Raw genomic sequence first — 14,367 nt, forward strand, 5'->3', positions numbered from 1 at the left:
AGAAGATTTTGGAAAACAGAGTGCTGTCTGTCTGAAAATAAAATCCTGTTTTGTTACAATAAGCTTCTTTCTCCCTTTCTTTCCTCAGTGAGTGGGATAATATCAAATATCTCATGGTTTTGGGAGTGTATCAATACTGTGCATCTTTATTAGGGGATTGAGTATATTAACTATATGGCATCACAAGGAGACCAGTCTGAAAGATAAATCCCATAATTGACTCCTATGAGCTTCTCATTCTCCCCTCAGAGTATGTTTCTTTCCCCTAATGGTTTTATGGCTTGTTTCCCAGAAACATATTTCAATGGAGAATCTCCAGTGAGCATGCTTTTTAGTCCAGGAGTAGGCTTAATCTGTGTCTGAGAAAGCAGCCTATAATGTCTGATGGTTTTAGGGGGTTAGAGCTTGGCTGGAACCAAAGCCTGATCACCATGTAGCTCTGCAGGACCAGGGTGTGTAACTGACTGATGTCGTAACGTGTGACGGTTTTAAGTAGCTGGAGCCCGCTCCTCACCCCTGTTTGGGGTCTCGGTGAGGGGAGAGTCCTCCTCAGCCTCCACCTCTTCCTCCAGGTTCCTCTGGTCTCTGGTGAGCTCAGCCATGCGTAGGGACCGCTCTGAGAAGTCATCTGCAGACTGGACACACAGATATGGAGGGAGAGAGTGAGACACACAGTACACAACAGGTGAAGAGGGAGAGAGTGAGACATGTAGGTCTGAGACATTTGACCTAAGGTTAAAAACATCTGTGTAGACCTCTAACTGTTATGACTGTTCGGGCTATTATGATGGCCTCACAATAATAGACACAATATAAATTGCAAGGTATTAACACCACAGACTCTCGCTCTCTCAGATCCCTGTTGTCTCACCTCATTCCCAGACCATCTCTTGCTCCCACTGTCCACACTGTTGAAGCCAGAGTCCAGACCAGAGAATAGCTCCTGGTCCGACAGACTGCAGGGAGACACGGAAGATAGGACACGTATCAGTACATACACTGTATACCAGACACACACTGAACACCTTCCTAATATTGAGTTGCAACCCCCCTCTTTTTCCCTCAGAACAGCCTCAATTGGTCGAGGCATTGACTCTACAAGCTGTCGGAAGCGTTCCACAGGGATGCTGGTCTATGTTGACTCCAATGCTTCCCACAGCTGTGTCAAGTTGGCTGGATGTCCTTTGGGTGGTGAACCATTTTTGATACACACGGGAAACTGTTAAAAACAGTTGCAAAACTCAGCAGCGTTGAAGTTCTTGACACACTGAAACCGGTGCGGCTGGCACCTACTACCATACCCCATTCAAAGGCACTTAAATATTTTGTCTTGCCCATTCACCCATGTCTCAATTGTCTTTAGGCTTAAAAATCCTTCTTTAACCTTTCTCCTCCCCTTCATCTACACTGATTGAAGTGTAGTAACATCAATAAGGGATCATAGCTTTACCCTGGATTCACCTGGTCTGTATACACACACATATCAGACATGCACCCACCAGTACACACCCACCCACCCACACACCCACCAGTACACACACACACACCCACCCACAACAGTACACACACACACCAGTACACACACACCCACAACAGTACACACACACACACACAGCCACCAGTACACACACACACACCACAACAGTACACACACACACACACAGCCACCAGTACACACACACACACACACACCACAACAGTACACACACACACACGCCAGTACACACACACCAGTACACACACACCAGTACACACACACACCAGTACACACACACACCAGTACACACACACAGCACACACACACACACACCAGTACACACACACACACACACACACACACACACACACACACACACACACACACACACACACACACACACACACACAAATAGAGGTCTGTAATTTTTATCATAGGTACACTTCAACTGTGAGAGACGGAATCTAAAACAAAAATCCAGAAAATCACATTGTATGATTTTTAAGTAATTAATTTGCATTCTATTGCATGACATAAGTATTTGATACATCAGAAAAGCAGAACTTAATATTTGGTACAGAAACCTTTGTTTGCAATTACAGAGATCATACGTTTCCTGTAGGTCTTGACCAGGTTTGCACACACTGCAGCAGGGATTTTGGCCCACTCCTCCATACAGTCCTTCTCCAGATTCTTCAGGTTTCGGGGCTGTCACTGGGCAATACAGACTTTCAGCTTCCTCCAAAGATGTTCTATTGGGTTCAGGTCTGGAGACTGGCTAGGCCACTCCAGGACCTTGAGATGCTTCTTACGGAGCCACTCCTTAGTTGCCCTGGCTTTGTGTTTCCGGTCGTTGTCATGCTGGAAGACCCAGCCACGACCCATCTTCAATGCTCTTACTGAGGGAAGGAGGTTGTTGGCCAAGATCTTGCGATACATGGCCCCATCCATCCTCCCCTCAATACGGTGCAGTCGTCCTGTCCCTTTTGCAGAAAAGCATCGCCAAAGAATGATGTTTCCACCTCCATGCTTCACAGTTGGGATGGTGTTCTTGGGGTTGTACTCATCCTTCTTCTTCCTCCAAACACAGCTAGTGGAGTTTAGACCAAAAAGCTCTATTTTTGTCTCATCAGACCACATGACCTTCTCCCATTCCTCCTCTGGATCATCCAAATGGTCATTGGCAAACTTCAGACGGGCCTGGACATGCGCTGGCTTGAGCAGGGGGACCTTGCGTGCGCCCAGCTCTCTTCAGGTCATTGACCAGGTCCTGCCGTGTAGTTCTGGGCTGATCCCTCACCTTCCTCATGATCATTGATGCCCCACGAGGTGAGATCTTGCATGGAGCACCAGACCGAGGGTGATTGACCGTCATCTTGAACTTCTTCCATCTTCTAATAATTGCGCCAACAGTTGTTGCCTTCTCACCAAGCTGCTTGCCTATTGTCCTGTAGCCCATCCCAGCCTTGTGCAGGTCTACAATTTTATCCCTGCTGTCCTTACACAGCTCTCTGGTCTTCGCCATTGTGGAGAGGTTGGAGTCTGTTTGAATGAGTGTGTGGACAGGTGTCTTTTATACAGGTAACGAGTTCAAACAGGTGCAGTTAATACAGGTAATGAGTGGAGAACAGGAGGGCTTTCAAAAGAAAAACTAACAGGTCTGTGAGAGCTGGAATTCTTACTGGTTGGTAGGTGATCAAATACTTATGTCATGCAATAAAATGCAAATTAATTTCTTAAAAATCATACAATGTGATTTTCTGGATTTTTGCTCTTACAGTTGAAGTGTACCTATGATAAAAACTACAGACCTCTACATGCTTTGTAAGTAGGAAAACCTGCAAAATCGGCAGTGTATCAAATACTTGTTCTCCCCACTGTACATCAGTACACACACATACATCAGCACACACACGCACACACACACACACACACACACATCAGTACACACACACACCAGATATTCACAGTACACCCATCAGTATAAACACACACACACACTTGAGAAAACACCCAAGGTTTTTGCGCTCTGCTGCACTCTATAGTACACCGACTCTTCTTCAAGACAAGTTTTTCCTAGTGTCCCTAGTTCCCAACAGTAAGCACATTGATTTCTTCAAGTTGTTTCTCTTTTTGTCCCTTACCCTACTTTCCGTCTTTTTTCTTCTATTGGCTTACTAGCTGTTGATGCCAGTATATGTTTTAGTACTCACTCCAAGTCCACCTGGTTTTTCTTTCTCTTGTCCCTTACTGACCTGTTATTCATTCACTTTATCTTAATAATACATTTCCCCCCAACTGGGCCAGCCCCCTAGCAATTTGAATTCCAGCCAATGAAATTCAGCCCCTCACCATTTGAGTGACAGCTAGCAAGATGCACACACAACAGAGTGAAAGCAATGACGTGGTGCACATATCTGCACATATATGACGTAGCACGCAATTTTTGGGGACCACTTTTGGCTCGTTAGCACTACTTTCAGAACTATTGGTAAAAAAGTATACAAAAGTACAGGAGAATCTAAGTATTTGATCCCCTGCTGATTTTGTACGTTTGCCCACTGACAAAGAAAGTATCAGTCTATAATTTTAATGGTAGGTTTATTTGAACAGTGAGAGACAGAATAACAACAAAAATATCCAGAAAAACGCATGTCAAAAATGTTATAAATTGATTTGCATTTTATTGAGGGAAATAAGTATGAGACCCCCTCTCAATCAGAAAGATTTCTGGCTCCCAGTTGTCTTTTATACAGGTAACGAGCTGAGATTAGGAGCACACTCTTAAAGGGAGTGCTCCTAATCTCAGCTTGTTACCTGTACAAAAGACACCTGTCCACAGAAGCAATCAATCAGATTTCAAACTCTCCACCATGGCCAAGACTAAAGAGCTCTCCAAGTAACACACTACGCCGTGAAGTACTGAAATCCTGCAGCGCCCGCAAGGTCCCCCTGCTCAAGAAAGCACATATACAGGCCCGTCTGAAGTTTGCCAATGAACATCTGAATGATTCAGAGGAGAACTGGGTGAAAGTGTTGGCATCAACTCAACTCGCCGTGTTTGGAGGAGGAGGAGGAATGCTGCCTATGACCCCAAGAACACCATCCCCACCATCAAACATGGAGGTGGAAACATTATGCTTTGGGGGTGTTTTTCTGCTAAGGGGACAGGACAACTTCACCGCATCAAAGGGACGATGGATGGGGCCATGTACCGTCAAATCTTGGGTGATAACCTCCTCCCTCAGCCAGGGCATTGAAAATGGGCCGTGGATGGGTATTCCAGCATGAAAATGACCCAAAACACATGTCCAAGGCAACAAAGGAGTGGCACAAGAAGAAGCACATTAAGGTCCTGGAGTGGCCTAGCCAGTCTCCAGACCTTAATCCCATAGAAAATATGTGGAGGGAGCTGAAGGTTCGAGTTGCCAAACGTCAGCCTCGAAACCGTAATGACATGGAGAAGATCTGCAAAGAGGAGTGGAACAAAATCCCTCCTGAGATGTGTGCAAACCTGGTGGCCAACTACAAGAAACGTCTGACCTCTGATTGCCAACAAGGGTTTTGCCACCAAGTACTAAGTCATGTTTTGCAGAGGGGTCAAATACTTATTTCCCTCATTAAAATGCAAATCAATTTATAACATTTTTGACATGCGTTTTTCTGGATTTTGTTGTTGTTATTCTGTCTCTCACTGTTCAAATAAACCTACCATTAAAATTATAGACTGATCATGTCTTTGTCAGTGGACAAACGTACAAAATCAGCAGGGGATTAAATCCCTTTTTCCCCTCACTGTATCCTCCCATCCTCTCCCACTCGTCTCTCCCCTCCCCCTTAATCATCTCTTATCTTATAATGCTAATAAGATTAAGAAATTAAGCCATTTAGATAATCTCTCCCCAAATACCCCCCCTCCCTCCCTCCCCAAATATCTCCCTCCCTCCCTCCATCTCACCAGCTGTTGAACCCGGTGGGTCTCAGGGCTCTCTCCAGCTCCTCCTGGTTCCTCTTGCAGGCCTCGATGTTGAGGAACTTGAAGATGTGGTACTTCCCCTTGGAGCAGACCTGGGCAGGAGGCTGCTGCAAGGGGTTGTTGTCCAATACAATGGTCTGGAGTTGGCGCAGGTGGCGGTAGCACACGGGCACGTGGGAGATGTGGTTACAGGAAACATCTAACCGGACCAGGGGCAACTCGGACAACTCTGAGAAGGGGGAGGGGGTTAGGTGTAGTTTAGTATCGAGCAGATATCTAATAATCATAGAAATTAGCATATCAAGGGAAATAAAATACACTTGTCAGTATCAATTCAAATCAATGCATGAAATTTAAAAAAATTCTGTTTAATTAAATTCAAACAAGGCCTCGATCATCATTTCTCAAACCGCGTTGACTCATATGAAGGAGGTGCTACAGTGGTGGTGGTATCCTACGTTTTCTTGCATTGAGAGCCTGTAGTCAATAGGTTGGAGTTTTAAGGAGAGCTCAGGATTGGAGGATGGGGGGGTGCTGTGAGGCCAGAGCTATACTGGTATCTTACAGGGCATACCGTCACAGGCAGCCAGGTTGTTTTGCTGTGCAATTTCAGTGCTATGTTGTTTAATATTACTGTATGGTTTGTTTGGGCTAAAGCTTCTGGTAGTGGTACTTAGGCCTATACTTCTGGGGTTGTCTGGTGTGTTTAACAACAGAGTTAAAGAGTGGTTAAGCGTTAGAGAGGAGTCAGTGGTGGAAGTAGTGCGTCAACAACTAGGTTAGGAATTTTATTTTTTATTTCACCTTTATTTAACCAGGTAAGCCAGTTGAGAACAAGTTATCATTTACAACTGCGACCTGGCCTAGATAAAGCAAAGCAGTGCGATAAAAACAACAACAGAGTTACATATGGGGTAAAAGGGTGGACTTATAGGAAAAAAGGGGTGACAGAGTTTTCGGAGGCATTATAGAAGACTCGGAAAGTCAAGGGTCCAACTCTAGGGTCAACAACAACATTAGGTACCGAGTAGCCCAATTCTGAGAAAATAAGTTAAAAGGGTCAGACGTTCACATTTTAAGATTTGTTTTAAGAAGATTAGTAAATATACATGTCAGTAAATGTATTTAGGCAAAGGGGACTTTAAAGGTTTCAGAGAAAGACTACCATTTAGCTTGGAGAACTATCAAGGACATGGATGAGGTCTGTGTAGGGTTAGTGTATACAGTGTGTAAAGTATAGTGTCATGAAGTTGGAGCCACGATGGTATGCTTACTGTATGTAAGGGGTCAGAGACTGGTAGTGAGAGACTTAGTGGGGAGGGGGTGGATAGTGGTACAGTGAGGGAAAAAAGTATTTGATCCCCTGCTGATTTTGTACATTTGCCCACTGACAAAGAAATGATCAGTCTATAATTTTAATGGTAGGTTTATTTGAACAGTGAGAGACAGAAAAACAACAAAAGAATCCAGAAAAACGCATGTCAAAAATGTTACAAATTGATTTGCATTTTAATGAGGGAAATAAGTATTTGACCCCCTCTCAATCAAAGATTTCTGGCTCCCAGGTGTCTTTTATAAAGGTAACGAGCTGAGATTAGGCGCACACTCTTAAAGGGAGTGCTCCTAATCTCAGTTTGTTACCTGTATAAAAGACACCTGTCCACAGAAGCAATCAATCAGATTCCAAACTCTCCATCATGGCCAAGACCAAAGAGCTCTCCAAGGATGTCAGGGACAAGATTGTAGACCTACACAAGGCTGGAATGGGCTACAAGACCATCGCCAAGCAGCTTGGTGAGAAGGTGACAACAGTTGGTGCGATTATTCGCAAATGGAAGAAACACAAAAGAACTGTCAATCTCCCTCGGCCTGGGGCTCCATGCAAGATCTCACCTCGTGGAGTTGCAATGATCATGAGAACGGTGAGGAATCAGCCCAGAACTACACGGGAGGATCTCGTCAATGATCTCAAGGCAGCTGGGACCATAGTCACCAAGAAAACAATTGGTAACACACTACACGTGAAGGACTGAAATCATGCAGCGCCCGCAAGGTCCCCCTGCTCAAGAAAGCACATATACAGGCCCGTCTGAGGTTTGCCAATGAACATCTGAATGATTCAGAGGAGAACTGGGTGAAAGTGTTGTGGTCAGATGAGACCAAAATAGAGCTCTTTGGCATCAACTCAACTCGCCGTGTTTGGAGAAGGAGGAATGCTGCCTATGACCCCAAGAACACCATCCCCACCGTCAAACATGGAGGTGGAAACATTATGCTTTGGGGGTGTTTTTCTGCTAAGGGGACAGGACAACTTCACTGCATCAAAGGGACGATGGACGGGGCCATGTACCATCAAATATTGGGTGAGAACCTCCTTCCCTCAGCCAGGGCATTGAAAATGGGTTGTGGATGGGTATTCCAGCATGACAATGACCCAAAACACACAGCCAAGGCAACAAAGGAGTGGCTCTAGAAGAAGCACATTAAGGTCCTGGAGTGGCCTAGCCAGTCTCCAGACCTTAATCCCATAGAAAATCTGTGGAGGGAGCTGAAGGTTCGAGTTGCCAAACGTCAGTCTCAAAACCTTAATGACTTGGAGAAGATCTGCAAAGAGGAGTGGGACAAAATCCCTCCTGAGATGTGTGCAAACCTGGTGGCCAACTACAATAAACGTCTGACCTCTGTGATTGCCAACAAGGGTTTTGCCACCAAGTACTAAGTCATGTTTTGCAGAGGGGTAAAATACTTATTTCCCTCATTAAAATGCAAATCAATTTAGAACATTTTTGACATGCGTTTTTCTGGATTTTTTTGTTGTTATTCTGTCTCTCATTGTTCAAATAAACCTACCATTAAAATTATAGACTGATCATGTCTTTGTCAGTGGGCAAACGTACAAAATCAGCAGGGTATCAAATACTTTTTTCCCTCACTGTATATAGGCCAGGGAACTTTATTTTGGGGGGTTTCAGGGAGACACTGAAGCACGGCGGTGGGGTGTATAGGGTGTATGAAGGGGTTAAAGGTCAGGTGTGTGTGTCTTACCCTCGGGCAGCGTGGTGAGCCGATTCCTTCTCAGGTTGAGGTCTCTCAGGCACTCCAGCTGACCCAGCTCCACCGGCAGACACTGCAGATCATTACAACTCACATCCTACAGGAGAGGGGAAACCAAATCATCAAAAAGTGTAACTGCAACCCAGGCCTACACCCCAAAGACAAAGAACAAGCGAGGGGTGGGGGGGGTGAAGAAGCGAGAATGAGGAAAAAAGGGCTAAGTCAGAAAGGAGACACAGTATGACAGAAATGCAGGTGTGAGAGGAAGAGTGAGACAGGACTGTGAGAGCCAGCCAGAGAGGGCAGAGAAATAAAAAATGTAGAGCAGGAGAGTGTGAAGAGAGGAACAGATAGAGTACCTAAAGTAAACATGACCAGAGTTAAAGACTGCAAGAGATATAGCTAGAGCAAAGATAGCAAAACGGAGAATGAGACATAGTGAGAGATACCTAGAGAAAAAGAGAGAGAGAGAGATCAGAGAGCCCTGTGTGGTGGTGAGTAGTGGGTAACCTGAGGCATGGGTATGTGTTACTACGTACCAGCTGTCGGAGGTGTGTGAGGGTGTGTATGGAGGCGGGTAGGGCCGACAGCTTGTTGTTGCTGACGATCAGGACTCGCAGGAGGGGGAGCTGACACACCGAGGGGGGCAGGTTGGAGATAAGGTTACGGCTGCAAGGACGGACACACACAGAACAATGATGAAAAGTCATACACGCACAAGCAGGCAACTGAACGGGTGTAACGACTTGAAAAGGTGTTTGTGTGTGTGTATGCGACCGGTGTGTGTGTGTTACCTGAGGTTAAGGTAGGTGAGAGCCTGTAGGTGACAGAGAATGGGGGTGAGGGAGCGAATACAGTTGTGGTACAGGACGAGCGTCTCCAAGGAGATGAACTGGCACAGCTCCTCTGGCAGCTCACACAGACGGTTCTTAGACAGGTCTGAAACAAGAAGGACCAATCACAGTCAATAATCCAGATATATTGGACAACGACAACCACTCACATTCAATAATATTGCCATGAGAAACAAAAATAATCAATAACCATCAATGATACCGAAATAAGACAAATAGAACGAATCACAGACAATCATTATAAAGCCATGAGAAACAAAAAGGACCTATCACAATCAATGATACTGATGAGACAAAAAAGGACCTATTACAATGACACAGGAAAGGGGAAAAGGAATCACACTTGATTAAATAGGAGAAATGAAAAGATTGTCAGACCAGTAACAATCTGCGAGACAAAAGAGACCTACACAGAGGTCTGGGAGAAAGTCATCATTCACCATTGTCATATGGGTTCATGGGTGAATGAATCACTCAGGGAGAGACACACACACTGGCCGCTGACTATATCCATATAGCAGGGTTTCCGTTAAGAAAATATGGCACCCGGACAATGTGACCGGCAAGAATTGAATTTACCAGACATTTGAGAAGTTTACCGAACATCCATATGCATCCACCCATGGTGCTCAAAATCACATTTAGATTATTGTAATTCATCTTAACAGAATATAAATTCGCCTGTAAAGTTGTAATAAAATGAAGTAGAACGATGTTCTTATACCAACATGACAGGTTTTATTGAAAAGCAAAAAATTGCCTGTTGAGTCTTCATCCCTGCTACAAATCATAAATGAATTTGGGGCACAGAACAGGGGTTCCCAACATTTTTCACTCAGGCCCTCTTCCAGCTTTGGGAAACATCTCACGCTTGGGTGGCATACTGTATATAGCGGGTTTTTTGTAAATAGCCACAGGATGGTTTTTCCAATACCGTCAAAACTATTTATTTGAAGTTTTTCCAATACATGTTCATATGTGTAGCTACTTTTAATTAACATACCTGCAGTCAACTTGTGCAATACGTTAGGAGATAAAGCAGATCACGTTATTCATGTCACCTGTCTCATTCATTTACATTATGAAGCTTACTATAGTTCCCTAGAACAGTTGAGCCAGTCACATGTCTGTTTGTAAATAGCACAAATGTAATCTTGTATATCTTGTACCGGAGAAAAGTAGGCTGGCTACACCGAGAAAAGTACAGAAGGAAAAGTCGCTACACATCAGTCAGAGCACGGTCTGCTGATAGAATGCCCGTTCGTGAATTCAACTGAGTGGAGAAGTGCAACTGAAGCAACAATTTAGTCTAATGCCGAGCAGAAATGACAATAAGAAGCATCTTAGATCTGCGTTTACAAAATGCAGCAAGAGATCTTATGCGTTCTCCTTTTTTCCTGCGTAAAATATGACGAATTCTGAAATTAATGCGACCCCTAAGTTTAACTTCCTACTTATCTAAGTTACTGAATTAATAAGGTGACGGGTCATCATATTGTGTAAGCTTCTGCCATGTTTGAGAAGTCAAAACCCTTTGGATGAGTTATCTGTACAGCTGCCACTGCTAGCTTTTGATTTCTTGCCTTTTTCTCCTCTTCGTTCTTGGCCAGTCTGCTCTCCTCCCCCATCTTCTCCTAGCAGAGCATGCAGGCCCACTGCCCTAGCGACTCCAGATTCTTCCTTCGTTCATTTGCACGTCTCTCATTCACATCCGCTTGTAAACATCCAAAATGACATTAGATACCTCCTACCTATGTATAACTTCATGAGCTGATTTGCCGGTCTTTGCAATTTGTTTATTTTTGTTTGCGCTCGTTAGCATATTTAGCCAGCAGCCTCCATGGAAATTCGCTATTATTTCTGCAAATTTTGTTAGCATTCTAGTAACAGACGCCCCCTTGTGTACTAAGCCTGTAATACCGTAAATCCCGGGATGAGAGAATGACGGTATGAAAATCTCGAAATCGACCAACTCTACTGTTCATGGAACAAACTGTTCACACCCCTCTTGTTGGCGGAGAGAACATTTAGCAGGTTTAAAGCTTATTTCCTGCAATTCTACACATTTTGTCATGGGGTGCAGATAACATTTTGCCATTTTGAAGCTAATTTTCTTGCAATTCTATACATTCTGCCATGTCTAATGTGTATTCATGTGATATTTGAGTGAATCAAATATTACAACAAAATCTATGGGCTAAAAAACGTTAGCCGACATGGGCTAGTTGAGCTGGACATTTCTGACAAGTTATAAATAGCTCTCTAAGGTATGCAATGACATGCCAAGAGGAAAACTGATGATTCACTACGTAATTTTGAAATTGCACCTTGTGCATTCTACTATTACACCTTTCAAGAGTAAGGGTGTTTTCACATATAGTCCTCTTTAAAATAACCCATCTCAGAACTCAGTTCTCTTTGTATTCACACTGCCCTTTGTTATAGGCTTTGGTTTTTCCATTTATGTTTTGAGGTTGGACTTTAGCACGTATAGCTCGTAAGGCGCACCGATTGGTGTCACCTCGTTAGTCAGTATGTGTTACACCTGTGCTGGTTGCCATCTTGTTTAGTGGGAAGGTGTTTCATCTGTGCTGGGCCAGGTGCTATTTAAGAGTGGCTGGCCAGTGCTCCAGTTGTCTTGATAGATGCGGAGGGTTAACACCTTTAGTTGGCTCTCCCTATTTTTATTTCTAGACAAACAATCCTTTAACTGATTTCCCTGATTTAGTTTTGCGCCACCTTTTGGGTTCACTTCCTGTCTTTAAGTTTGTTGTGGGTTTTAATTTTGTTTGCCTGTTAGTGGGCAAATGTAGTGGGTAGGTAGGTAGGTGTCTTTTAGGTTCCAATTGTTGTTGCACACACACGTGTCTTTCAGACCCCCTCCTAAAACCCTGCCTATTTCGTTTTGGTTGTTGGTCAGTGACTTTGTTAGTTCCCCCTTCTGTTTGTGCGACATTTTTGGTTCTTGCTGGGGAACGTAACACCTTGCCTTTGAATGAGGACTCAACTTTTTTGCCAGTTCACATCACCTTTTTTTTTTAGGTCCGAGTCCTCTTTGCATTCACATTGCTATGTTTAGAAAGGAACCAAGATCTTTTTCCAACATTCACTCAATGCACTCTGTGTTTTTACAAAGTGCAGGATGCAGGACAAGCCATTCCATCTATACCTACTTACATTTTGGAAGCTAATAGATTGCATTTAGTTAAAAGACAGACCATGTAATCAAAAGATAGAAGCTAACTGCAGATTAAATAATGCTGTAATTGAAAATTGTACACCCAATGTAGGCTACTGCCCCATTAAGAGCTAGAATTGATTATGTACCCTACGTTGTTGTTTTCTCACACTATTCAAACCCCACAATTGAATAAATCAGCAAACGAAGCTCTCAATTTATAGATCACATATTGTAAACAAATAATCTTAACTAAAAACATTTTGGACAACCACTAATCAATATAAAAAAAAAAGCACACGTTTTTTTCTGCAAACCTGCTCTTCATCATCTTCACTCTTTTGTGGTACCAATGTGAGAGGTTATGGCAGGGGAAACGGTGTTGCAGTAGTCTAGTGTGTGGTGCAGGAATAATGACAAGCGAACCTGGGGAGCTTTGTGTTCAAATTGCCCTAAAAAAGGGAACCGGACAGAGGAATTCAAGCGAACCGAACTCAGACCACCTTCTCGAGATGGTCTCAGTTCAGTTCGGGGGCTCTTTTGAAGGGTCTGAGTTCCTTTGGAGTGTTCACACTGGATAAAAATGTAAGCGAACCGCACCGAGTTCACACTCTTCCATAAAGCCCAATTCTGTGGAGTGTACGGCTTAAAGTAATCCTATGGAAGATACTAATATCTCCGCTGTGGAGCTTTGCAGCTCCTTCAGGGTTATCTTTGGTCTCTTTGTTGCCTCTCTGATTAATGCCCTCCTTGCCTGGTCCGTGAGTTTTGGTGGGCAGCCCTCTCTTGGCAGGTTTGTTGTAGTGACATATTCTTTCCATTTTTTTAATAATGGATTTAAAATATGGTGCTCCGTGGGATGTTCAAAGTTTCTGATATTTTTTTATAACCCAACCCTGATCTGTACTGCTCCACAACTTTCACCCTGACCTGTTTGGAGAGGTCCTTGGTCTTCATGGTGCCGCTTGCTTGGTAGTGCCCCTTGCTTAGTGGTGTTGCAGACTCTGGGGCCTTTCAGAACAGGTGTATGTATATATACTGAGATCATGTGACAGATCATGTGACACTTAGTTTGCACACAGGTGGACTTTAACTAATTATGTGACTTCTGAAGGTAATTGGTTGCGCCAGATCTTATTTAGGGGCTTCATAGTAAAGGGGGTGAATACATATGCATGCACCACTTTTCCGTTATTTATTTTTTATACTTTTTTGAAACAAGTTATTTTTTTCATTTCACTTCACCAATTTTGACTATTTTGTCTATGTCCATTACATGAAATCCAAATAAAAATCCATTTAAATTACAGGTTGTAATGCAACAAAATAGGAAAAACGCCAAGGGGGATGAATACTTTTGCAAGGCAGTGTAAGTAAGCATTTTACTGTTAGTCTATATATGTTGTCTACGAAGCATGTGACAAATAACATTTGATTTGATTTGACTGACCTGGACAAATACACACAGAAAAAGGAGGGGAAGACAGAGACACACACAGAGTTGTTCCTGGGCATCGCCAGCAGTCATACTTTGGTATATCTGATTCCTCATCATGCAATATAAATGAATCTGCGCCCAAAACATAAAATAATAAATCCCTTTCCAAAACACTGGCCAAAAATGAGCAAAGCGCTCAAAAACAGATTACTGACAGATCCTGGCATCCTGGACTCAACCAAGGCCATTTGTGTCCATTTTTGACCAGACACACCATTTGGGCTTTTCCAAATATAGACCCCTTTGTCTGATTCTCAGTCTAGAATAAATAATGCCCTCATCCATGTCCTCTCCCTTTTTCTATCTTTTTCTGTCTCTCCTTTTCTCTGT

At 43.5% G+C, this 14,367-nt stretch overlaps 1 protein-coding gene across 2 annotated transcripts in view; it reads right to left on the reverse strand.

The window, feature by feature from the left end:
- Positions 1–14,367, reverse strand: part of LOC121554267 (leucine-rich repeat and calponin homology domain-containing protein 4) — a 67,059-nt gene that overhangs the window by 16,470 nt on the left and 36,222 nt on the right. For both annotated transcript variants that reach the window (XM_041867737.2, XM_041867736.2), the window contains exons 2-7: positions 9,302–9,446; positions 9,047–9,176; positions 8,499–8,604; positions 5,436–5,682; positions 872–956; positions 515–635 (exon numbers count right to left, since the gene is read on the reverse strand). In XM_041867737.2, the coding sequence (XP_041723671.2) occupies positions 515–635; positions 872–956; positions 5,436–5,682; positions 8,499–8,604; positions 9,047–9,176; positions 9,302–9,446 (834 nt within the window). The remainder of the gene's footprint in view (positions 1–514; positions 636–871; positions 957–5,435; positions 5,683–8,498; positions 8,605–9,046; positions 9,177–9,301; positions 9,447–14,367) is intronic.

This window comes from Coregonus clupeaformis, unplaced genomic scaffold (genome assembly GCF_020615455.1).
Source record: "Coregonus clupeaformis isolate EN_2021a unplaced genomic scaffold, ASM2061545v1 scaf0023, whole genome shotgun sequence".
Taxonomy (NCBI): domain Eukaryota; kingdom Metazoa; phylum Chordata; class Actinopteri; order Salmoniformes; family Salmonidae; genus Coregonus; species Coregonus clupeaformis.